This window comes from Salvelinus fontinalis, chromosome 27 (assembly GCF_029448725.1).
Source record: "Salvelinus fontinalis isolate EN_2023a chromosome 27, ASM2944872v1, whole genome shotgun sequence".
Lineage (NCBI taxonomy): Eukaryota > Metazoa > Chordata > Actinopteri > Salmoniformes > Salmonidae > Salvelinus > Salvelinus fontinalis.
The window spans coordinates 20,103,601-20,130,200 of NC_074691.1; the positions used below are offsets into that span (position 1 = coordinate 20,103,601).

General features: G+C 41.0%; 1 protein-coding gene across 6 annotated transcripts in view; it reads right to left on the reverse strand.

Annotated features, from left to right (window-relative positions):
* The window catches only part of fbxo25 (F-box protein 25), a 28,871-nt gene extending 2,271 nt beyond the window's left edge, over positions 1 to 26,600 (reverse strand). Inside the window, exons 1-9 of one of the 6 annotated variants that reach the window (XM_055885205.1) lie at positions 26,444 to 26,600; positions 20,898 to 21,032; positions 10,382 to 10,485; positions 10,140 to 10,189; positions 9,851 to 9,943; positions 9,599 to 9,692; positions 8,637 to 8,821; positions 6,712 to 6,894; positions 6,289 to 6,432 (exon numbers count right to left, since the gene is read on the reverse strand). In XM_055885205.1, the coding sequence (XP_055741180.1) occupies positions 6,289 to 6,432; positions 6,712 to 6,894; positions 8,637 to 8,821; positions 9,599 to 9,692; positions 9,851 to 9,943; positions 10,140 to 10,189; positions 10,382 to 10,485; positions 20,898 to 21,025 (981 nt within the window). In that variant the 5' untranslated portion in view covers positions 21,026 to 21,032; positions 26,444 to 26,600. The other 5 variants (XM_055885204.1, XM_055885203.1, XM_055885206.1 and 2 more) reach the window with 5 other exon arrangements.

Consider the following 26,600-nt stretch of genomic DNA (forward strand, 5'->3'; position numbering starts at 1 on the left):
AGATTGGTCTTGTAGTAGTTGTAGGTTTTCATACAGTACCCAAGGGCAACCCCTCTCACAGGGATGCTTTCACTTTTCAGAATGAAAAAATGCGTGGGTACAGGACGAATCTTGTAAATAAAGGATATCTGCCCTGTGTGATTAGAACACCCAACCATTAAACTATGAGCCAAGTGTATTCGCAGACCATGCCACCAATCAGTCAAAGCAGTTGGGAAAAAAATACAATGAGTTGACATCCCCACCATTGGCATCTATTTTTTGTTGCGATGGATGGAGCTATGAATATAAACCTATAACCCTCATAGAAAAACATGTAGGCTTTCTTTGTAAAATCACATGTGCATGATGACCAAATTCTAAAACACTGAATTTGGTAATCTGTAGAAATGTGCATTACTGCCTTTTGAATTTTGTGTAACATCAGTAGTCACGGAAGCATCATGCAAAATATGTCACACTCCCCTTACCAAGACTATTGCAAAATATGGCACGCGTTCACCTACTTTTATAGTGAGCCTTGAGTTGGTACCACCCAGCACATCTAGAAGGGAGTGTATTTCATACCAAAACCCTCTCTTGAGATGACGTAGAGCAACTTTCTCAAGGTGGCTCTACATCACGATTTAAATGGTAGAGTTGAATCACTAAGGGCAAAAAGAGCTAGATTTACTAATAAAATAACAAAATATACAGAACAAAAATAAACGCAACATGAAACAATGAATGATTTTACTGAGTTACAGTTCATATAAGGAAATACATTTAAATAAATTGATGTGAAATCTATGGATTTCACATGAATGGGCAGGGGCACAGCTCCCACTTGGGAGCCGGGTCCCGCCAATCAGAATTGAGTTTCTCCCCCCAAAATGTGCTTTATCACAGACAGAAACACTCCTCAGAACCCCCAACCTCCCATCTCAGATGATCTTGCAGGTGAAGAAGCCGGATGTGGAGGTCTGGGCTGGCGTGGTTACACGTGGTCTTCGGTTGTGGGGCCAGTTGGACGTATTGCCAAAACCTCTAAAACGACGTTGGAGGCAGCTTATGGTAGATAAATTAACATTCAATTCCCATGCAATAGCTCTGGTGGATATTCCTGCAGTCAGCATCCCAATTGCACACTCCCTCAAAGCTGGAGACATCTGTGGCATTGTGTTGTGTGACAAAACTGCACATTTTAGAGTGGCCTTTTATTGTCCCCAGCACAAGGTGCACCTGTGTAATGACCATGCTGTTTAAATCAACTTGATATGCCACACCTGTCAGGTGGATGGATTATCTTGGCAATGGAAAAATGCTCACTAACAGGGATAAACAAATTTGGGCACAAAACTTGAGAGAAATAATATGTTGTGCATATGGAACATTGCTGGGACCTTATATTTTAGCTCATGAATCATGGGACAAACACTTTACATGTTGCGTTTATATTTTTGTTCAGTATATATGAAGACCAGAATGGACTTGCTTCACTTTAATTAAGCCTAAAACATCTGGCTTTCGAATGACTTCAAAAAAATGAATTAAAAAAACAAAATCATGAAAATTACTAAGAACTGAGGTGAGAGGAATGTGCTAGAGTTACATGCTGCTAGCAAAAAGGAGAGGGGCAGTTAAGCAGTTTGTTGGTTCTGGAATAAAGGCTGGTTTTCTCCACCTAAATGATGAATCACTTCTAATAGCATAAGTTGAGAATTTATTTGAAGTGCATAAACAAAAGTCTCAATACACAGAGAGACTATGTTGAATCTTTTTGGGGGTGGTTGTGACTACACATTACTGATAAAGATTGTTTTGGCTGTACATTTTCCTCACAGTACATCCCTGTCCAGCTCTCGAGAACCCAACGGGGGCATACAGCCATCCCTAGGGTTCTAATGTGAATGTATATGGACCACAGCTGGCTCCATGTGGTCTACAATCCCGACGCTCCGTTTTAACGCTTAGAAGGGTCTTTCTATAAACTAGGGTACCAGTGAGGATATGTTTTTCTCTCTCATGTCATTACATTAAGATATAGGGTGAGGAGGGGGGGGGGGGGGGTGTCATAGCTATATAGCCAACCTTTGTTTAACCCTTAATCATGGTTGGTGTCTTGACGGATTTGTCCAAAATCGTGTGACAACTTACTTCTCTCCTTGCATTTATGGCAGTGTAAGCTGTCGTTATATCATATGTTAATCATTAAATCAGTTAAATTAGACATTGTACTTGAACCCTGTAAAAATCCTAGACCTAGCTGTCAGAGTTTTTTGTATAGAGATCTCAGAAATGTGAAACTACATAACATTTAGTGTCTCCTTATGTTAAGGGGGGAAAACAGTTTATGGGCACACAAATCAAAAATAATGTATGCATTGCAAAATCAAATGTTTCTAACAAAAAGAGTCACCTTACCTTTCTACTTAAAATCGATACGATCATTAACATGCTTCTTCAATAATTCTGCATAATACTTGTTAGATGCTCATTTGGTGTCCAGCTGATCAGTTACGCTGTGATAATTTCACACATCTACTGATCCAGGAAGGAATTTTCCGAATAACAGTCAGGTGACAAACAGCTGTGATGGCGCATGCGATGCAACAACAGCCCAAGTGCTGGAAAAAAGGTGTTTGCAAGGAATGTGCAGAATATTTTGGCGTCTCATTGGTTACGCTGGTGAAGACAGTTGGATCTAATATCCTTAGTGAATTGATGTTTACCATCTATCAATGTCTGCTTGATTTACAGCAGAGTCTCGTTAGATTTAACAGAGAAAGCAAAAAGGCAATGAGTTCGTGTTTTCATATATTTTTCTTCCTCGGCTTGGACACAGAGTCTACTGTGTGCAATTGTGTTGAATAGACTATTGTGCAATACCAACGCTATTCCTATTAATTATTCTGGATATAATGACAACAAACTACATAACCTAGTGGGCTTATTCACAATAATGTATTTGATATGTTATTTCATTACCAGATCATATTAAGATCTGGTAATGAAATAACATGTCAAATACATTTTGTTTTCCATGTTAGAACTGCAATTTTAAAAACAATACAAGGGGCTTGAAGTAGCCTACTTGAACTTGAATTTGTTGCTCATAAATTCAAGTACTGGAATAGGCCTACCTTGGGGAAAAAAATAAAAAATCTTCAATTTTGTGCTTGAAAAGTTATTGGAATTATTGTAGCCAATTTACAAGTTCTCCTGCTCCCTTGTAACTACCCATGATTAATACTTACATTTGAGTCATTTAGCAGACACTTTTATCCAGAGTGACTTACAGTAGTGAGTGCCTACATTTTCTTACTTTTATTAGGACGACAACATCTAATGTTGGATTCAACTAGTCTTTCCATAGAAATTCTTCCAGAAAAAAAGGGAAAAAAAGAAAAAAGGGCAGCAGGTAGCCTAGCAGTTAAGAGCGTTGGACCAGTTACCAAAAGGTTGCAGGTTTGAATCCCAGAGCTGACTAGGTGAAAATTATGAAATTAAAATCGAATCGAATTGCGCCGGTAAGTCGTTCTGGTTAAGAGAGTCTACTAAAAAAACTACACTGTAAAAGAGACCTGGTTTTCAGTCACTTACTCATGATAAAAACAGCAATGGTGAGATGAATGCTACCGCTATTCATGACTTTATTACGTGTGCCTACATCTGCCACATACATATCTCCATGCATGCATCCAATCTATTTAGTAAGGAAATGTCCACATTCTCACATTCTGTTATGTAAAAATATTTTGAATATCAATGTATTGGCAAGGCTCAAAAACTCAAAGAAAAAAGTATTCTTAAAAGTAGTAATGGCCTACTTTTTTTGGACACTTTTTGCATGCTTTTTATTGTGTGTGTGTGTGTGGGGGGGTTATATTAGGACCTATATGTACAGTTATATAAACATTAAACAATTGTATGACATTGAGGTTCTTTAAAAAAGTACCATTAAGTTCTTGAAAATGTCTCTGAAAGTCCTTGAATTTGACTAGCCAATATCTGTATGAACCCTGCTTAAAGGATGTAGAGCTCCATTTTTATGTGAGAGACGCAGACTCGGTCTCAACCTTTAAGTCATTACTGAAGACTCATCTCTTCAGTAGGTCCTATGATTGAGTGTAGTCTAGCCCAGGGGTGCAAAGGTGAACGGCAAGGCACTTTTGCAACAGACACATTTGCAACAGATCAAATAAGCAGCAAATCAGTGAAGGGGGAGATTGCATTTCAACTTAATTTTTTTTTAAATAAAATCGGTAAGCACATAGAGGTGGACCCATCTGAGCATGTCAGGGCCCTTGACTAGCTGAATTTTTTCTGGAAGAATTTCTATGGAAAGACTAGTTGAATCCAACCTGCCTGGCCGGCTCCCCTCTCTCCACTGGGATTCTCTGCCTCGGACCCTATTACAGGGGCTGAGTCACTGGCTTACTGGTGCTCTTCCATGCCGTCCCTAGGAGGGGTGCGTCACTTGAGTGGGTTGAGTCACAGACGTGATCTTGCTGTCCGGGTTTCCGCCCCCTCAGGCTCGTGCGGTGGAGGAGATCTTCGTTGGCTATACTTAGCCTCGTCTCAGGGTAGTAAGTTGGTGGGCTGTTGCTATCCCTCTAGTGGTGTGGGGGCGGTGCTTTGGAAAAGTGGGTGGGGTTATACCCACCAGTCTCTGTCTCCAGTATCTATGCTGCAATAGTCCACGTGCTGGGGGGGCTAGGGTCAGTCTGTTATATCTGGTGTAATTTTCCGGGCACATCTGGTGTCCTGTGTGAATTTAAGTATGCTCCCTCTAATTCTCTTTCGCTCTCCCTCTCCCCCAGGAGAGACCGGAGCACCAGGATCCTGCCTCAGAACTACCTGACCTGATGACTCCTGGCTGTCCCCAGTCCACCTGGTCATACTGCTGCTCCAGTTTCAACTGTTCTGCCTGCGGCTAGGGAACACTGAGCTGTTCAATGGACATGCTACCTTGGACTGGCTGTCTTGACCTCTGAATGCTCGGCTATGAAAAGCCAGCTGACATTTACTCTTGGAGGTGCTGACCTGTTGCACCCTCTACAACCACTGATTATTATTTGACCCTGCTGGTCATCTATGAACATCTTGAAGAACAATCTGACCTTAAAATGGCCATGTACTCTTATAATCTCCACCTGGCACAGCCAGAAGAGGACTGACTGGCCACCCCTCAGAGCCTGGTTCCTCTCTAGGTTTCTTCCTAGGTTCCTGTCTTTCTAGGGAGTTTTTCCTAGCCTAGCTGTTTGGGGTTTTAGGCTGGGTTTCTGTATAGCACTTTGTGACATCTGCTGATTTAAAAAGGGCTTTATAAATACATTTGATGGATTGATATGCTGTTGTATAGGTGGAGTTATGGGCCAATTTGCATATATTCACTTTTATTCCTCTAAGAACACATGAAACTACATGAAAATCCTTTAGATTTTTGTTTCATACGATTTTAAAATGTTGATCCCAGTGTCACACATTGTCCCTATTGTTCATAGAAAGACCCAGACACATTAATAATCCTTGCTGGCGATACGGGTTTGGAAACTTTACTTTCATATCAGCGAGAAAGAATCTTTCAAATACAAAAGATACTTACTGTACGCAGTTTTAGCACAATAACAGCCTCCAGCCGACATCCTTGCGCTCACATTTCCATTGGAAAGGGGAGGAAGTGTCTTTCTGGAAGCATGCATTATTCACAACACAGTCGTGTGTAACTGCGCTAAAACTGCATACAGTAAGTGTATCTTTTGGATTTGAAAAATTATTTCTCGCTGATATGAAAGTAAAGTTCCAAATGTTTCCAAAACCGTATCACAAGTGAGGCGTATTAACACAGAAAGTCAGGGCATTTCCCTCTTTCGGCAGAAACATTTGTGAATTGACGCAAATACGTTACCGTCTATTAATGGGCAAATCCCAGTCCTGAGCTGACCTCAAACTCCATAAACACAGCCAAAGGTCACCATGACATCACATACAAAGATTTCTCCTGGCTAGGACTCAAACTCACTCTCCACTTTGAAACTTTATTTTACATTTTAGTTGACTTTTCTTTCTTGCTAAGCACATTGCGAACTTGGAATAATGCTTAATAAATCTATTATTAATATCAACTTAAAAATAGGCATATGTATTATGGGAGTCCCCCCTGACATGCAGCTATGGAACACATAAAACGCGTCCGAAATGGCACCCTATTCCCTATGGGCCCAGGTCAAAAGTAGTGCACTATGTAGGGAATATGGTGCCATTTGAGATGCTGTCATATTGTCTCGTGTGTCTTCTTGTTCTTACCTTCCAGAAGAGGATGCTACAGTGTCTGCAAAAGTGCAGTGTGTCTCCGTACTGCTCTCTCTTGGGGTAGTATTTTTGTAGGGTGAAGTACATGACCTTCCAGTCCACATGGCCCCTCTCTGACAAGATCAGATGCCTGCAGAACTACACACACGACGAGAAAACACGGTTGACACCAGGGGGAAAGGAAAGAAAGAGATGCTAAGGTAACTCCGAAGGGTAATTCCTGAGTTATTTTCTAAATGACCACCATTTCATGTTCAACTCCATAGACCTTATGTAGAATGCCTCCCTTATATTAAATGTGGCAACACTGCACTCTGGTGGTCACTGTGTACTACTCACTGAACATGACCCTGTATTCAAGCAGTTTGTGACACTGATTACATTGAATGCCATGTTTAGATACCCAGTGATTTCTACCTGTTTCTCTGCAAAGTGAAACTGGCACAGCTTCTTCCACAGGTGCCGGCCCTCACTGAGCATGTGAAGGGTGGGCGTGGCCTGTCCCAGGTTGATGATGTCACAGGCGTCAGAGAACTTGTACAGGATGTTGTTCTGCATGTCTAGCGGCAGGTCACGCAGCGTCATCCCATTGGACAGTTGCTGGGGGGGGGGGGGAATATACATATGTTGAAACTATGGCAAGACTGTCGCAAATTATCCTCCAAACAAGAGGTCTCTTGTCTCTTGAAACTAAACAGACGGCACACATGTCTAAGTACAGAAGTTACAACTTTAAACAAAGCAAACACATTAACCACCTTGATAATGAGACAGAAAATGAACCAGTCTATCTCTGAAGCCTAGCCAGCCTGATTCGGATTCAGCCAAACATCAGCACAAGGGTTGGCTAATGCAGAACCAGATTGACACCTAGTTAAAGTTATCCCAGGCTGGCTGGGGCTGCAGCATTCCACTACACAATACAACACTGAGAGGACCCGATGACTGAACACGGTCACCGTGCCAAATCATATCAAATGTTATTGGTCACACACGTGATTAGCAGATGTTATTGCGGGTGTAGCGAAATGCTTTTGCTTCTAGCTCCGACAGTGCAGTAATATATAACAAGTAATATCTAACAAATTACACAACATATACCCAATACACACAAATCTAAGTAGGAATGAATTAAGACTATATACATATGGACGAGCGATTTCAAGGTGGAACGGACTAAGATACTGTAGAATAATATAGAAAACAGTATGTACATATGAGATGAGTAATGCAAGATATGTAAATATTAAGTGACTAAGATACCATAGAATAGTATAGAATACAATATATACATATGAGATGAGTAATGCAAGATATGTAAACATTATTAAGTGACTAGTGTTCCATTCCTTAAAGTGGCCAGTGATTCCTAGTCTATGCCTATAGGCAGCAGTCTCTAATGTGCTAGTGATGGCTGTTTAACAGTCTGATGGCCTTGAGATAGGAGCTGTTTTTCAGTCTCCCGGTCCCAGCTTTGATGCATCTGTACTGACCTCGCCTTCTGGATGATAGCGGGGTGAATAGGCAGTGGCTCGGGTGGTTGATGTCCTTGATTATCTTTTTGGTCTTCCTGTGACATCGGGTGCTGTAGGTGTCCTGGAGGTTGCGTAGTTTGCCCCCGGTAATGCATTGGGCAGACCGCACCACCTGATCATCTCCTTTGTTTTGTTGACGTTGAGTGAGAGGTTGTTTTCCAGGCACCACACTCCCAGAGCCCTCACCTCCTCCCTGTAGGCTGTTTCATTATCGTTGGTAATCAAGCCCATTACTGTTGTGTCATCTGCAAACTTGATGATCGAGTTGGATGCGTGCTTGGCCACGCAGTCATGGGTGAACAGGGAGTACAGGAGGGGGCTGAGCACGAACCCTTGTGGGGCCCCAGTGTTGAGGATCAGTGGAGTGGAGGTGATGTTTCCTACCTTCACCACCTGGGGGCGACCCGTCAGGGAGTCCAGGACCCAGTTGCACAGGGCGGGGTTCAGACCCAGGGCCTCAAGCTTAATGACGGAGGGTACTATGGTGTTGAATGCTGAGCTATAGTCAATAAACAGCATTCTTACATAGGTATTCCTCTTGTCCAGATGGGATAGTGCAGTGTGATGACGATTGCATCGTCTGTGGATCTATTGGGGAGGTAAGCAAATTGAAGTGGGTCTAGGGTGGCAGGTAAGGTGGAGGCGATATGATCCTTGACTAGTCTCTCAAAGCATGTGGAGACTGTACACAGGTCAGTACCCAGGTCAGCAGTAGCTTTCCCTTATAGAGCCATGGCTGAACTATTAGGTGTGAGGGCTTTTAGGCCCATAATCAGCCGTTTAAAAAGGACCCCCCCCATACTCTACCTTGGGTATCTGCAGGTTGTTGAGCTGCTGCTGCCAGTTGAGGATGGTCTCCAGCCTGCAGACCCAGATGTTGATGTTGCCCACCAGGACAGACTTGCCCATGCCCCGGGTCAGGATGCACAGGGTGGAGCTCAGGTCCTGCAGCAGCTCCTTGATAAGGCGAGGGTTATGATGGTCCTCCAGAACTGGACACAAAGAAAGAACAAAGACGTTAAAACAGTGTAAAAAAACACCCTATAACTACGTCAACATTCACTGTCATTCATACCAGGTCTCTCGAGAGATACATTTTATGTTTTTTGTAATAGAAGAAACGTAGTCAAAACTTCAATAACATTTAAAAAATGTTTAAAAAAATAAAAAAACCTGTACAGGAAAATCTTTATCAAAAGTCGAAGCATTTTACCATTACTCCCAAAGCAAAACCACCATTTGAAGAACGTACTGAACTCTCAAGGCATGCATGAAGCCAAAGCAAAATAGGTCTTTATATACTGCAGCTAATTCATGTTTTCCTTCCTGAGGCGTGTGGTTGTGTGACCTAAAGCTTAGATCTGATTGCTCCTTTGATCCGCCCGGCAACAGCAGCTCAGTAATGACGGGGCACTACAGCTGCGTGGTTTAGTGGCGGGACAATCACTCTGACACAGCAGCAGTGGGACCGGTTCTACTGCCACACTGACGAGACCAAACAATACCAAGAAACCCAGTATTAGACTGTCAGTTTGAGGGCATAGATTTGAGGACAGAGACGTGTTGTTCTCAGAGAAAGCATGAGGCTGCATTTCACTTCTCCAACCAGGGAGCAGTGCCAACACTAATGTAAGTATGGCTCAGAGCTAAAACCAGGGGATGTGCCATTAGGTAATGTGCTGTGGTTACACTGTTATTCTGACAGGCCATTGAGTACAGACCAGGGAGGTACAGCATGATGAGGACATATCCCTCTCTGTCTCTCTCACCCTTCCGTACGATCTTCTCCAGCACGTTGAAGTAGTTCTTCTGAGCTGCTCCACTGAGGGACGGCAGCTGAGACCTGGCTATGAGCTGGAGGAGCTGCACAGAAGGAGAGAGAGAGAGCGAAGTAAAAGAGTGAGAGGACAGGACACATACCAAGGACTAGTATCAACACATATCCAGTAGAATTGATACATGCAGTTTTAGTGATCAAGCTAAATCATGCTTATAATTCAGATAGTTAGCCAGCAGCTTACTTTTGCCACATAGGTAAATCTCTGGATGTCCTGAGTGGCACTGGAAAAATCTAGACGGTTGAAGGCTTCCCCTAGCGTGCAGTATCCATGTCTCTAAGGTAATAACACACAAACTTAATTACCAAAACACATACCATGTATGGTAAAGAGTAGAATGGGCAATAAACAAAATCTAGTGGACATTCTCAGTATTATTTACTGTCCATTAAATTTTGCATAAACAGCGTATCCACATTCCAGGTCTTGGGTCGCATAGTTATATGGTGCAGTTGACCTAAACTTTCCTCACCTCTCTTGTGCTCTCCTTCTGAACATAGATCCACTTCTCCTGGTAAACAACTGGGAAAAGAGAGAAAAGAAAACAGAGTCAAAGGGAGAGATTTACTTTGCTATTTATCAGAACTGTTTTGTTAAACCACAGTTGCCAAACCTCATGCTAGCTGGCTAGCATTCCTAATAGCTCTTGTGGTTGGCCATTTCCCCCCAAAGACCTTTAATGGGAATAAGATGGCTGCGGTCAGTGCTACTCACACTGTGATTTGGTGTTGTTGTTGTAGAAGTCTTTTTTCCTCTTTTTGGCAACTACCTCGCACACATTTCCAGTAAACAGATTCTCTTTGTTTTCGTCGCAGAGCCTGTTTCAGAAAGACATGGTAGACATGAAAGGAGTGAGTTAATAGCATTGTTTATGAGCGTTGGCATGGTGGACGTCAGTGTATTTATGTAACAAACTAAGTGGCTGTCCACGCTGTAGAAGGCCACAGCCTGGCCATGCCCAGATGACTGCCTGACTACCCCTCTGAGGTGATTAAGACTGGCACAGCCCTGATCTAACCTGGCTGACCTCTTGTTTCTCAGAGACTCATGGAGAAGGTCAGGGACTATTTTCTGACCATAACATCAACTCTAATGCTGGACAAGATCTGCTAATCTCTTTATCTAGGAAACCACTTTCGGATAAACACTAACTTCAGATTTCCGAAAATCTCTGACTTGCATTGATGCCAGGCTGTGTATATGACTGTATGCCAATAGGTCACAGATAGCAGCTTGTATCCATGAGGTTGCATCACTGTCATTGTATCATTGAGGCAAGCATAAGATATCTAGCAGGTAATCAACTTCCCATCACAGGCAGCTAATCTCAAAATCCAGATTATACCGCAACTATCAACAGTCCCGTTTTAAGTCTATGTTCCGTGTGCCCCCGTGGCTACACGGCTGCCTGTAGGGTGGAGTGGCAGAGTATGTCTTGTTTTGCATTCATGGCTACAATTCATAGTGATACTTCTGTTGGGGCTATCTTTAGGGGACGGTTCAGTACGCTAGCAAATTTCAGATTACATCTTCAAACAGGTTTGTGAAATTATGACTCAAGGCCAGTATCTCTGAGGGCTTCAGTATACTAAAACACTAATTATGTATGTACTTTTTAGCCCAACTCAGACCATATGATAAACTTCCTGCACTGCCACGAAGGCCAAAGGAATGAACTGAAAATAAATAGGTTAAATAAATACAACTTCTGGTCATGCCCTTGACAGAGATTGGTTTGCCCTCTTTGTATCAGCAGAGCTTTCATTATTTGAAATGCAATGAAGTCCAGTGAAAGTATTTGGCAACAGGCTTTCATCCTCAGCCCAACAGCATACCTGTAACACAGGGAAATGTATTGGCTATATCAGTCGGATTTTTTAAATATATTTTAAAGACTGTAAAAACTATTTCCCAGATTAAATAGTCAACACAGGTGCTCCATAAAATGAGTTTATAGTAATTTGGGTGAACTACCTCTTTAACCCCTAGACCATGTTGTTGCTAGTGTTATCTGGAACATCAATGACCATTACCTTGCTCTGATCTCTATGGGTGTCGCGTTCTCTCTACACAGACAATCAGAAGGTTTAATGAGGACTGGCTGCTAGATCAAAGTGAGTGGTCCACTGATGTTCCCCATGCATTAGTAATCCATGTGCTCAGCCTTATCACGTGACCATCTCAGGAGCAGAGCTCTGAGACTCTCCCTCCAGCCTGTCTCAGATCCACACAGACTGACCACAGGTAGGGGGCTGGAGATTAAGCAAATCATTGGTGGGGATCAACGTTTTTTGACACATGCAGCTTATCTAGGCTGGAGGCTAATTCAGGCCGTTTTATGCACTGGTCCCACTGCTTAATGCATTCACGCACGACCGTGCACACACACACACACACACACACACACACACACACACACACCAATCAGTAACAGGGAATTAGAGGTCAGGAATGCAATAACCTAACATTTTACAGAGGATTCTCACTGCAGCATGCCTGGACAGAGAAGGAAAAACAAAAACCCTCAGACAAGAGGAACAGAGCAATGTTGGCTCTCAAACTACTCGAAATATACTCTGTACAGTCAATGTGGGTCTTTGACAGTCGATGTTTACCTTTCACATGGCATCAGCTAAATGGCTGAGAGAGCTGAACTACTGTGTTGACCTTGGATCAGTACAATAGCAGGCATAATGATGTCGGTCTGTGGGAGTGTTTGTTTAGCAGTCAATGGCTACTGTGCAGGTACTGTATGATGTCATTGGCCTTTGAGTCTGGATGTTTTTTGGAGGATAGTCACTGAGAGGAAATAATGTAATCGGTTATTGTGTGATGCAATGTCATCGTCTGTTTTTCTGTGAGGTATTTGTAGGATGTTTATTGTCAACTGTTGTACTGTGAGGTACTATATGGCCAACTCTAGATTTGATGACACCATAAAAAAAAAGGTACTCAGTGACTAGCCTATACTATTATAACCATCTGAGATAAATAGCGACCACATCACCACATTAAAAAATGTGTAGCAAATCATAACAATCAGATTTAATACTCTGCCACGTCAAAATAGAAGATTATTATTTTTCCAAATCTGTTTTGTTTGTCTAGACTGGAACACCAGACTGGAGCACCACAGGCGTTAGACAGAGCTAGCCCTGAATGGGAAAACCCCTGGTCTAAAAGCCTCACCATTCACTACCACCACAGTCCACAGGACATAACAGAACATGTTTCCTGCAGATAACAAGCCAGCACTCCTGCTGAGACAAATCAAAGCCTGCCCAAAACACTATTTTAACAGACAAGAGACAGACAAAAGTGACTTGTTTGTAGCCACTGCTATAACATAAAACGCCATGCTGATTTGATGAACACAAGGACTCCCTGCATAGTACATCCTTCTACATCTCTTTATATGGCAATACAATACAGGGTCAAACCCATGCACCCAATTATAGCATTCCATAAATATGAATCAGCCACAAAACCTGACAGAGAGGAGGAAGGTAGGAGAATTCCTGGCAACTTTATTCAATAGGTTTGCTAGTGAATGTTAAATTGAACCACATGTCAGAACAGATGTGAGATAGAGGGTGCTAATATTTCATTCAGTACAGATGTGTAGATGTGGAACATTTTTACCTTAACTTATACTATCCCTATAGTCAATTTAGGCTACCCCACACTCAGGGTATGTTGTGCCAAGAGATGAGACCCCTTCTTTTTTTTTTAGACAAGCTATGTTTACATTAACAAATATTATTTCCAGGGATCCACAACATCCTGAAATATATGTAGATATCTTTGTTAGAAAGAATACTATATTTCTCTTGATGTAGTGATGAGATGAATGTAAAAAAATTAAATAAAATAAAATTATATATATATATTTTTTGTAAATGGCTCCAAATAGCCCACTCTCCCCTACTGACTTACAAATCTGCCAGTCATGTCTATTTCACAATACAATTCTCCACAGGTTGCATAGCTGGGGACGGAACCTGAGAGAAACTAGACATGTTGTATTCTATGCGTGTGCCTGGGTATCCTCCTCCGGCTAGCGGGTATGGAGTCAGTTCCCTCAGACAATCAGTCACAAACAACTATTATCAGTATTCACACTTATTGTCTGACAGGCTGTGGGAGCAACAGGAACCAGAAACATCGGTTTGAAAACACTCGGTCCTTAACCCACACTGATGATAACACACACACCTGCAGATCTTTCCTACTCAGTTTACCTTCATCCTACGGCACATCTTCACCAGTTGGATCTGTTTTATTAGGTGACTGACTCACTTTACTCTGAGTCTGGCTTCAACAACCCTATCATTAAATTGCCTTGCCATGATGCCCTGGTGATGACAGACGCTAACCATGGAATGGAAATCACTTCCTGAATGAGGTCTCTCTTAGTATGGAAATAAGAACAGGTTATGGCTGACTGGATCCGTTCTACCGTGATTTACCCTAATCTCTTGACAGTATTTCACAAGTTTACTGTGCCTCTTTTATAATCTAAAACAGCACTACCGACAGATGTTTCCTGTTTCATGGTCTGAGAACATGAACACTTCCTCCTAGGGTCACTGGCAAAGTTACTCTCTCAGTCCAACTGATCTCAACGCTAACTGGGATGCATTTGTTATATCATGCGATTCCATATAGATAGACTACAAGAAAAATCTACTACCACCAATTCCCTTTGTTTATCCTGAGCATAAAAGGTATGCATCAACGTGAACGTTGTGAAGTTTCACCAGTAAAGGAGTAATAGCTGGTGCATTTAACATGGTGGATAAGTACAGGTGGAGAGGGTCATGTCCCGTGATCCTTATCACCAGAGTCAAAGCCTTCAGCAAAACCTGCTGGGAAAGACTCCAGCACAGCAACTATGACAGAGAACCATGACAGAGTGCAATATCCACCATACAATTTCACGAGTTCTATTTCAGTCTCACTGAAAAACGTTCTGGGAAACTGAACTAAATTGATTAACTAAAAATAAAAACAGAAATACAATAAGGTATAACAGCCATGTAACCCATAAGGATATGTCAAGGTAAATCATCTCAGTTTCATTATACAGCAGAATAGTTATCGGCCTAAATGGAGGTGATTTAGTTTTAATATCCCTGCAGTTTCTAAATGTTTGTATTTTGATTGAAATTTTTCTGGATTGTGTGTGTATTGTTTTTTTTATTGTTAGGGATTACTGTACTGTTGGAGTTAGAAACACACACATTTTTCTGCACATGCGATAACATCTGTAAATCTGTGTACGCGGCCAATAAACTTTGATTTGATAATGATTTGCAAATAAATTACTGACATGCGCTAATGAAATATAAGCTTCAAAGACTTCAGTCAAAATAATCCCTTATTCCCTTCAGCAAGACGATCAAATAGAACAGGGGTTGAACATATAAATAAAGCTATAAAAAAAAAATGTTTAAGTGCCGTTCATATTTATTCAGCTGTGTTTCATGTTATAATATTCCATGTCCCCGGAGCCATTAACAGACATTCAAAATTAACAGTAGACCATTAAATAAAAGCATCAGCTGACGGGAAAGAAGAGAGCAGTCTTTCCTAGGTTCTGTTCTGTGACTTCTGTCATGAATGGGTTCCTGAGTGGTGCAGTGGTCTAAGGCACTGCATCTCAGTGCTAGAGGCGTCACTACAGACCCTGGTTCATTTCCAACCGGCTGTGATTGGGAGTCCCATAGGGCGGTGCACATTTGGCCCAGCGTCATCCGGGTTTGGCCGGGGTAGGCCGTCATTGTAAATAAGAATTTGTTCTTAACTAACTTGCCTAGTTAAATGGTTAAATAAATTTTACAAATTAGATCATGGGTCCATGACCCGCTATACCTTGGGTTAAACAAATATGTAATGAGAGTTTAACAACACACAGTGAAAGACTAACTGGGAAGGTGGTTAGAGCGTTGGGCCAGTAACCGAAAGGTTGCTGGATCGAATCCCCGAGCTGACGAGGTAAAAATCTGTAAGGCAGTTAACCCACTGTTCCCCGGGCGCTGTGGATGTTGATTAGGGTTGCACATCTTGGGGAATATTCAGAGGTGGAAACTTTCCATGGGAATTAATACCATTTAAAAATGTAGATGTTTTTTGCATTGGATATATTTACCATATCATATGGAGACAGAAACCTTTTACCTTATCATAAGTAGACATGATTGCAAATGATTAAATCCTGCCAATACATATATATTTTTTAAACAATTTAGTTACGAATTGAACTTTAATTAAATGAGTTGACTCTCCACAAGGGAGGATTTCACTGAACAACAAAAGAAAGGGAATATTGAATGATCCCCAATGATCCATCGCATCTCCCAAACACATTTTCAACATACATCTGTAAAATGATAGTAGAGAAACTAAAGCTCTGGTTCTTCCTCTCAGGCTTCCATGTCTTCTCCCTGGACCTCCTCAATGTCCACCTCTTGAACATCAGACTTTGAGGCCTCATCTTCACTGTCACTTTCCAACCTTGAGGATGGCTCATTAAGCCTAAAATTTTCCCGGGTGGCCACCAATTTTTCAACCCTTGAATTGGTCAGCCTGTTGCGTGCCTTGGTGTGTGTGTTCCCAAACAAGGACCAGTTGCGCTCTGAGGCGGCTGATGTTGGTGGGATTTGGAGGATGGAGGCAACAGGGGAAAGAGCCTCAGATCCAAAAAGTCCCTTCCACCAGGTGGCTGATGAGATATGTTTGCACGACTGCCATATTGCGTCGCCATCCCAAAGCCCTTGCTTGGAAGTGTACTTCGCCAGACTGCCAAGAACCTTGCCATCATCCAGGCCAAGGTGGCAAGACACGGTAGTGATGACATCATAGGCCTTGTTGATCTCTGCACCAGACAGGATGCTCTTGCCAGCATACTTGGGGTCCAACATGTACGCTGCAGCGTGTATGGGCTTCAGGCAGAAGTCTTCACGCTTTTTGCTGCATTTCAGAACTGCAGTTTCCTCTGCTTGGAGCAACAATGATATGGGCAGGGCAGTACGGATTTCTTCTCTTACATCTGCAAGCAGAGTCTGAACATCAGACAAAATGGCATTGTCTCCCTCAATCCGTGCAATGACTACTGCTATAGGTTTCAGGAGTTTCCGGCTGCTTGCCACTCTCTCCCAAAATACATCACCCAGGAGGATCCTCTTGATGTGGCTGTCCATATCGGCAGACTGTGATATGGCCATTTCTTGGAGACTCCTTCCCCTCCAGGAGACTGTCAAACATGATGACAGCACCACCCCAATGGGTGTTGCTGGGCAGCTTCAATGTGGTGCTCTTATTCTTCTCACTTTGCTTGGTGAGGTAGATTGCTGCTATAACTTGATGACCCTCCACATACACTCTACAAGAGAGCCAAGGAAATGGTTGGGTATCCACTGTTTTCAGTGCCATTATGTCCTTCAGGAACAGATTCAATGCATGAGCAGCACAGCCAATGGGTGTGATGTGGAGGAGTCCTACCCTCACTTTAGACCAAGCAGCCTTCATGTTCGCAGCATTGTCTGTCACCAGTGCAAATACATTCTGTGGTCCAAGGTCATTGATGACTGCCTTCAGCTCATCTGCAATGTAGAGATTAGTGTGTCTGTTGTCCCTTGTAGAATACTGGTTGAGGGGTGGAGATGATGTAGTTAATTATTCCTTGCCCATGAACATTCGACCACCCATCAGAGATGATTGCAATACAGTCTACTTTCTCTATGATTTGCTTGACCTTCCCTTGAAGACTGAACTCTGCATCCAGCATTGAGTTGATAAAGCATGTCTGGTTGGAGGGGTGTATGCTGGGCGAAGAACATTCAGAAATCTCTTCCAATACACATTGCCTGTGAGCATCAGATATGAACCAGTTGCATATGCAGCTCGAACAAGACATTCATCAGCATTTCTCTGACTATGTTCCTCCATTGAGTCAAAAACACTTCTGATTACAGGAGGACCATGAGCTGTTTCTATCGATAAGGTGTCTTATTCATCATTTTCACCTCCAATAGAAGTAGAGGGACTTTTGTCAGAGGTTGCTTGTTGTGAGCGTTGAGGGAAATGTATGCACTTGGCCAGATGATTCTGCATCTTTGTTGCATTCTTCACATTTGATTTGGCACAGTTTATGCAAATGTACAGAGCTTTTCCTTCTACATTAGCTGCATTGAAATGTCTCCACACATCAGATGGTGCCCATGGCATTTTCCTGTAAAGATTAGGAAAAAAATGAATTAAAACATTTTTTAAATACAATTCCATGTACAGATAAATAGTTAAGCAGTTAGATTAAACAACTCCTTTGTAAGATACATGGTTTAAAATGAAACATGTATGGAAACAGGTGAATTTACACTCGGTTAGCAGGCTCATGCAAGCTAAAACCCACATGGTAGCAAAAACTAACTAGCAGAAATTGTTAACAAGTTAGAAATGATTTAAACACACTGTGCTGTAGGCTACTATATACCAGTTAACAAAAAATCATGTATGTCATATAAAATATATTCACCCCATCCAGTACCGTAATCAAAACTTACCAGAAAGCATGTAGTCCTTGGCTCAGACAGTGTAATAGCGTGGGCTCAATAGCATCTCATTAGTGTGCAAGATCTTGAGAATCAGCTGTACATGTGATGGAAGAGTACACTGCACATGTAATGGAAGAATGCAGAGGGTTGCAATTCCATTGAATTGGGGATAGTTTAACCAAAATATGCCACAAGACCTAGAATTGCCATGTGTATACAACAAAAAAGGTTCACTGTTATAAGCTAACTTTTGATGAATTTAAGCAAAATTCCCAGGCTTAACTTCCCATGGAAAATTTCCAGAAAAATTCCTGAAATTTACTGGAAAGTTTCCAACCCTAATATCGATTATGGTATCCCCCGCACCTCTCCGATTCAGAGGGGTCGGGTTAAAAGCTGCGGAAGACACATTTCAGCTGAATGCACTCAGTTCTACAACTGACTAGGTCTCCCCATTTCCTAACCACACACGCACGTTCGGTGGTGTAAAGGACTTAAGTAGTTTTTTGGGGGTATTTGTACTTTACTATTCATATTTTTTACAACTTTTTCTCCACTACATTCCTAAAGAAAATAATGAACGTTTTACTCCTTACATTTTCCCTGACACCAAAAAGTACTCGTTACATTTTGAATGCTTAGCAGCAGGACAGGAACATTTTATAATTCACACACTTATAAAGAGAACATCCATGGTCATCCCTACTGCCTATGATCTGGTAGACTCACTAAACACAAATGCTTCGTTGGTAAATTGTCTGAGTGTTGAAGTGTATCCCTGGCTATCCTTAAATTTAAAAAATAATAAAAGACAATTGTGCCATCTGGGTTGCTTAATATAAGGAATTTTAAATGATTTATAATTTCACTTTTGATACTTAAGTATATTTTAGCAATTACATTTACTTTTGAAACTTAACTATATTTAAAACCAAATACTTTTACTCAAGTAATATTTTACTGGGTGACTTTCACTTGAATCATTTTAAAAGGTATCTTTACTTTTACTCAAATGCATGTATGACACTTGGCTACTTTTCCCCACCACTGCACACGGTTTCAGTGAGGAAAGCCATTAGATCAGTAATAAATGGTAGACTATATCTCTGCTCAAAACCCTGTTTTTAATGGAACCCAATATCCAAATGGTGAAATAGAGTGTGGGGAGTGACAATGGTAGATTCTTCATACAGAAAGGCTACCAGGTGCTGCCTGACTCTACATAACAGCTAATACAAGACAGGACAATATCATAGATGGTGCAGGGTGTCATGTAAATATGACCACAGTGTGAAAAAGTTAAATCTATTATTTAGAGTTTTTTTTTTTTTGTGATGATATTTACATGACAGGGCTTTTAATGAGGATCATTTCAAGCACGTGAGCATCAGTTGATTCATTGTATAGTTCTCATCTGCAATGGAGCCAAAAAGCAAAGTCTATAGCCAACTTAATTAGATTTAATACTAACCAATCAAAACAGAGTCAACGTCAATTGTCATTGATCTGAATGATAAGACTTTACATGAACTAGATTAATTTCACATGGTTATATTACTGACGTGTGTATGATTGTATGAACGTTATTATACATTTTTTCATTTTTTTTGAAGGTGGCATACCTTGTATGTTCTACAAATCAACTCAAGCATACAGCAACTCATGAGAAACAGGCAGAGTAGTATATATATACACACAGTACCAGTCAAAAGTTTGGACACCTACTCATTCAAGGGTTCTTCTTCATTTGAACTTTCTACATTGTAGAAGAATATGAAAGATATCAAAACTATGAAATAACACATATGGAATCATGTAGTAACCCCCCCCCCCCCCCCCCCAAAGAAGTGTTAAACAAATCAAAATATATTTTAGATTTTAGACTCTTCAAACCTTTGCCTTGATGACTACTTTGCACACTCTTGGCATTCTCTCTAACAGCTTCACCTGGAATGCGTTTCCAACAGTCTTGAAGGAGTTCCCATTCCAATTAGCATGTGTGCCTTGTTAAAAGTTCATTTGTAGAACAAATTATTATTTACAATGACGGCCTACTCCGGCCAAACAGTAACAACGCAGGGCCAATTTTGCACCACCCTGTTGGACTCCCAATCACGGCCGGTTGTGATACAGCCTGGAATCAAACCAGGGTCTGTAGTGACACCTCTAGCACTGAGATGCTAGAGCCCTGCATCAGGGGTGCTGCATCAAAGCACTGCATCAGATGAACAGGCCTCCACAATCACCCGACCTCAACCGAATTGAAATGGTTTTGGATGAGTTGGACCGCAGAGTGAAGGAAAAGCAGCAAACAGGTGCTCAGCATATGGGAACTCCTTCAAGACTGTTGGAAAAGCATTCCAGGTGTAGCTGGTTGAGAGAATGCCAAGAGCGTGCAAAGCTGTTATCAAGGCAAAGGGAGGCTACTTTGAAGAATCTAAAATATCATTTTATTTGTTAAACCCTTTTTCGGTTACTACATGATTCCATGTGTTATTTCATAGTTTTGATGTCTTCACTAGTATTCTACAATGGAGAACATAGTAAAAATAAAGAAAAACCCTTGAATGAGTTCGTGTGTCCAAAATAGACTGGTACTGTATGTATGTATGTATGTATATACCAATAGGGGAATTATTAAGAGCGATGAGGGCACGTACGTAAACGGCACTTACTCTTCCAAGTCTATTCCGTTGTTGTTGTCCCGCAATTCATTTCCATAGAACTCGATCCTCTTCCAGCCATCCTCGGTCTTGATCCAGCTCCAGCCTGGCGACCTCCAGTCCTGGCCCAAGAAAGGCATCCTTCACCTGGGGAGTGTGCAAGGAGATATTTGCTGTTTATGTAGCTAGCTAGCTGCTAGTTAGTTACTGTACCTGTGTGTGTATTGTTGTATTGCCACGATTAAAATAAATCGCTGAGGAGAGATTACACATTGTAGCTAGCGATTTCTAGTAAAAAAAAAAAACTACATCAGTTGTCAACACTGTCGAATGTACAATAAAGATAAAGTAATTGTTAAATATTGATTACTACTGCGGATCTGTCAAGCACAGTTCTCTGGTTGAGCCGAGTTAGAAAAGGCAGAGCAAATGACAGCTAGCTCGCAAACTGATTATCCGGAAAACGATGAACAGACTATAGAGACAGAGGACTATTGTGTTTCTTAGATAAACATATATATTCCCAATAAAACAATCAAATCAAACTTCCAAACTTACTTAGAGAGAGATTAGGTTGTTGTATTGAGAAACGCAGCTTTCCTCTGGAAATATTGACGGAAGTAAACATATCGTACAGTTGAATGTGACACGCCTCCTGCCTTGCTGTGATTGGACGTGTTGACTTTCTTTATCTTGTTGCTACCCGGAATTATATCACTGATTGGCTGTCACTGTTGTCAATCATTAGCTTTTTTTTTTTTAAAGTACTGTGCTTTGCTAAGAAATGTTTCTACACGTGATAGAAACCTCGCACATGTTACCGGAGTGTATTGGTTTGGTTATGGGGAAGGGATATAATGCCGAGCTTGCTAAACTGAACGGTATGGGTTGACTTCGCTCTAAGACATTTAATATTTTGATACCAGTATAGGCTATTTAGCTCTGACATGATATCCCAGTTACAAATCGTGACCATGGGACTGACTATAAGGTTCTATCTGACATTTTGGTTTAAAAAAAGTACATTGACAATAAAACCATTTTAAATCAGAAAGTTATATCTGCGCAAACACCTTTTAACTTGGTGCTATAAGGTTATATCAGCAATCCAATCACACAATTCTGGGTTGTCAATCAAAAATAATTGTATGTAAGGTGATATACAGTGCATTCGGAAAGTATTCAGACCCCTTGACTTTTCCATATTTTGTTACTTTACAGCCTTATTCTAAAATGGATGAAAAAATACATTTAAAAATTTAAATAAAAAACAGAAATACCTTATTTACATACAGTACCAGTCAAGAGTGTGGACACAGCTACTCATTCAGGGTTTTTTATTTATTTGGACTATTTTCGACATTTTAGAATAATAGTGAAGACATCAAAACAATGAAATAACACATTTGGAATTTTATAGAAACCAAAAAAGTGTTAAACAAATCAAAATATATTTTATATTTGAGATTCTTTAAAGTAGCCACTTTTTGCCTTGATGACAGCTTTGCACACTCTTGGCATTCTCTCAAGCAGCTTCATGAGGTAGTCACCTGGAATACATTTTAATTAACAGGTGTGCATTGTTAACAGTTAACTTGTTGAATTTCTTTCCTTCTTTATGCATTTGAGCGAATCAGTTGTGTTGTGACAAGGTAGGTATACAGAAGTATAAGGTATACAGAAGACAGCCCTATTTGGTTAAAGACCAAGTCCATATTATGACAAGAACAGCTCAAATCAAATAAGCAAAGAGAAAATACAGCCAATCATTATTTTAAGACATGAAGATCAGTCAATCTGGAAAAGTTTCTTTAAAAAAAAAAATCAAGAGCTATGATGAAACTGGCTCTCATGAGGACTGCCACAGGAATGGAAGACCCAGAGTTACCTCTGCTGCAGAGGATAAGTTCATTAGAGTTACCAGCCTCAGAAATTGCAGCCTAAATAAATGCTTCACAGAGTTCAAGTAAGAGACACATCTCAACATCAACTGTTAAGAGGAGACTGTGGGAATCAAGGACACCAATAAGAGTAAGAGACTTGCTTGGGCCAAGAAACACAAGCAATGGACATTAGACCGGTGGAAATCTGTCCTTTGGTCTGGTGTCCAAATTGGAGATTTTTGGTTCCAACCGCCATGTCGTTGTGAGACGCGGTGTGGGTGAACGGATAATCTCTGCATGTGTATTTCCCACCATAAAGCATGGAGGAGGAGGTGTGGAGGTGCTTTGCTGGTGACAGTGTCAGTGATTGATTTAGAATTCAAGGCACACTTAACCAGCAAGGCTACCACAGCATTTTACAGCGATACGCCATCCCATCTGGTTTGGGCTTAGTGGGACTATCATTTGTTTTTCAACATGACAATGACCCAACACACCTCGATGGCATTGTAAGGGCTATTTTACCAAGAATGAAAGTGATGGAGTGCTGCATCAGATGACTTGGCCTCCACAATCACCGACCTCAACCAAATTGAGATGGTTTGGGATGAGTCGGACCGCAGAGTGAAGGAAAAGCAGCCAACAAGTGCTCAGCATATGTGGGAACTCCTTCAAGACTGTTGGAAAAGCATTCCAGGTGAAGCTGGTTGAGAGAATGCCAAGTGTGCAAAGCCGTCATCAAGGCAAAGGATGGCTACTATATTTAGATTTTTTAAACACCTTTTTGATTACTACATGATTCCATATGTGTTATTTCATAGTTGTAAGGTTTTCAGTATTATTCTACAATGTAGAAAATAGTAAAGATAAAGAAAAACCTTTGAAGGAGTAGGTGTTCTAAAACTTTTGACCTGTAGTGTACATTCTCCTGTTCTATTGTTTTTTTTTTAACTTTTTTTTCATTGTCTAGCATCTATTGGCATTATCCTAGTCAATCTGCAATTGTCTAGCATCTAGCTTCCATTGGCATTATCCTAGTCAATCTGCAATGCAATCTGCAAATTTTACATCTTTACATCTCCCCTCTTTCTAAATTTCTAACGGATGTTTTCATATCTGTCCATGAAACCCCTTGCATGTGCTGTGCCGCAAATTGCATTTTGGAACATTCACGCGTAGGCCTACCACCATGTGCACATTGCTGCACCTAAAATATGAAGAAATTATAGTTTATCAACATTCTAAGCTAAACGTTCGGATCTATTCCATCAGCCTTATTAATTGATACACGTATACCTCCACTACACTAATTTGATACACATCGTGGGGATTAAGAAGTGAGTATATGCAATGCCCCTGAAAAATAAGTGGGTATATATGGCGTATGCCTGCGCATACCTTCCACTACACCACTGTTTGTCATTTTAGGGAACTATCGCTTAAACAAATGTTTGATGAACATTAATTCATATATTTGATGATGTGATTAAAAAGAAGGAATAGTATTCTCATTATTTCATCATTAAATGATTAAACATTCTGTGTAAGATAGAACCTTCCCATTGGGCACAGATGTCAACTATTCAACTATCTATTCAAATCAAATCTTATTGGTCACATACACATGTTTAGCAGATGTTATTGTGGGTGTAGCGAAATGCTTGTGTTTCTAGCTCCAACAGTGCAGTAATATCTAACAAGTAATAACAATTTCACAATAATACACACACAATACACAGAAATGTAAAGGAATGGAATTAAGAATAATCCCAAATTGGTTCTACGTAATTTAATTGAAATGACGTGGAAACAACGTTGATTCAACCACTGTGTGCCTAGTGGATTATGGCTGAACCCAGATTGACATTTCTGAGTCAGAAGATTATATCTGCCATTGCACCCCCACATTTCACTGCAATTATCCGGTGTATGTGACAATTAAACATAAAGAAAAAACAAAAAGACTCATTTAGAAATGTCTTAGGATTTTGGAACTCTGCACTTTTAGGTACCTTTAAGGTGAGGATCTTATTGGCTTATGAAATAATAATTCACAAAAAAAACTGTTCTGAGATCTGGGATATGAAAACGTCAATGCTCAATATCTCAGAACTATGCTTTGCGCAGATAGAATCTTACAGTCGAAGGTCTCGAAATGTCAACCTGTGTGCGGAGAGAGACTTGGATAGACAGTTGCTGTGTTCAAGACAACTTGGAACTCGAGAAACTCTGGAATTTGTTGATGTTTTCAAGACAACTGTGAACTCGAAAAGAAACAAGGTCAAATCGTGACGTCAGTGATCTTCAGGTCGGAGACCTAGACTGACCAGATAAAAGCTATGGTCACTTTTTAAATCCACTTCAATAGGTGTAGATGGAGGAAAATAAATATGCTGAAGAAGGATTTTTAAAACCCTGAGACATGGATCATGTGTGTGCAACTCAATATTAGGAAGGTGTTATTAATGATTTGTTCACTCAGTGTACATTGCATATTTTAATATTGGGAACTTGGGACTCTTCTGACATCTGACTTCAGTCCGTTCAGTATTAGGAAGGTGTTATTAATGATTTGTTCACTCGATGTATATTGCATATTTTAATATTGTATTATCTTAAAAGTGATTTGCTAAATTAGGATTTTACTATTTGAAAATTATTTATGATTTGCGTTGGGATTGTAAATTGCTGTATAATTCAGTCTATGACTGCGAGAAACAAATACATTCTACTACTACAGTACTACTACTACTCCACTTGGAAGGTATCTGTCACGAATCCCGCTTCCTGAGTCTGTTTTTGCATGTGTTCTGTCCTGGAGTGTTTTTTCCGGTGTCCTGGAACGCACCCTGTCTGGTTGCCGGGCGACGTAACTAGTTGGAAAATCTCTGAGTACCTGCACCTGTATCCCATCAGCTATCTGCACACCTGCTCTTGATCATCACCCCTCCACTTCATAAGCACTGACCTGACATCCATTCCCTGCCGGATCGTTAGCCATGAACAGTATGTTGTGCCAGCGTATCAGCCTCCAGTTTGATAGAGTTTGTTTTGTTGGTTTGTACGTCTTGCTTGCCTTGAACTCACCTCCGTTTTCTCTGTCTACAGTCATTCACCTGGAACACTCATCCCATCCCTACCTGGTCGTCGGTGACTTCAGTTACTTCCTTGGATCTGCCTATTCAATCCCATTAACTCACCTCCGCTGCCCGCTCCGCCACTTGGATTTTTCTATCACTACATTTAAACTTCTAAATAAATACTCACCTTCGTCTTACTCTCCTTGTCCTGGTCTGCTTCTGGGTTCTACTTTAGAAAACCGTGACAGTATCAGAATCAACCAATAGGAAGCTCTACGCAAAAAACATATGCAAATTTTAACTCTGAGGTTCTTTGTTGTCTTGAAAGCACCATTGAACGAAGTCAAATATCAAATGTCGGAAGAGTTCCAAGTTCCCAGTGGTCTTGAACTCGGCATCCAATTTGGAAAATCGTTGAAGAAATATGAGCTCCAAGTTTCCCACTTGAAAAGTATCAGAATCAACCAATAGGATGTTCTACGCAAAACAATGTACCCAAATTTCAACTCGGAGGCCCCAGGTTTCCGAGTTGTCTTGAAGGAACCAATAAACTCAGATTTTCCAACTTGGAAAGTTTTATGAAAAAAAAACGTACACCAATTCTAACTTGGCGATTCTGAGTTGTCTTGAAGCATCAGCTTGTGACCACTGAGGACAGTGACCCATTATGTGGGCTCAGCATCTGTGAAGGGGACACGGGCACGGGCACAGGACACACAGGACATGGGAGGGTATGGGGGATGGGGGGGACC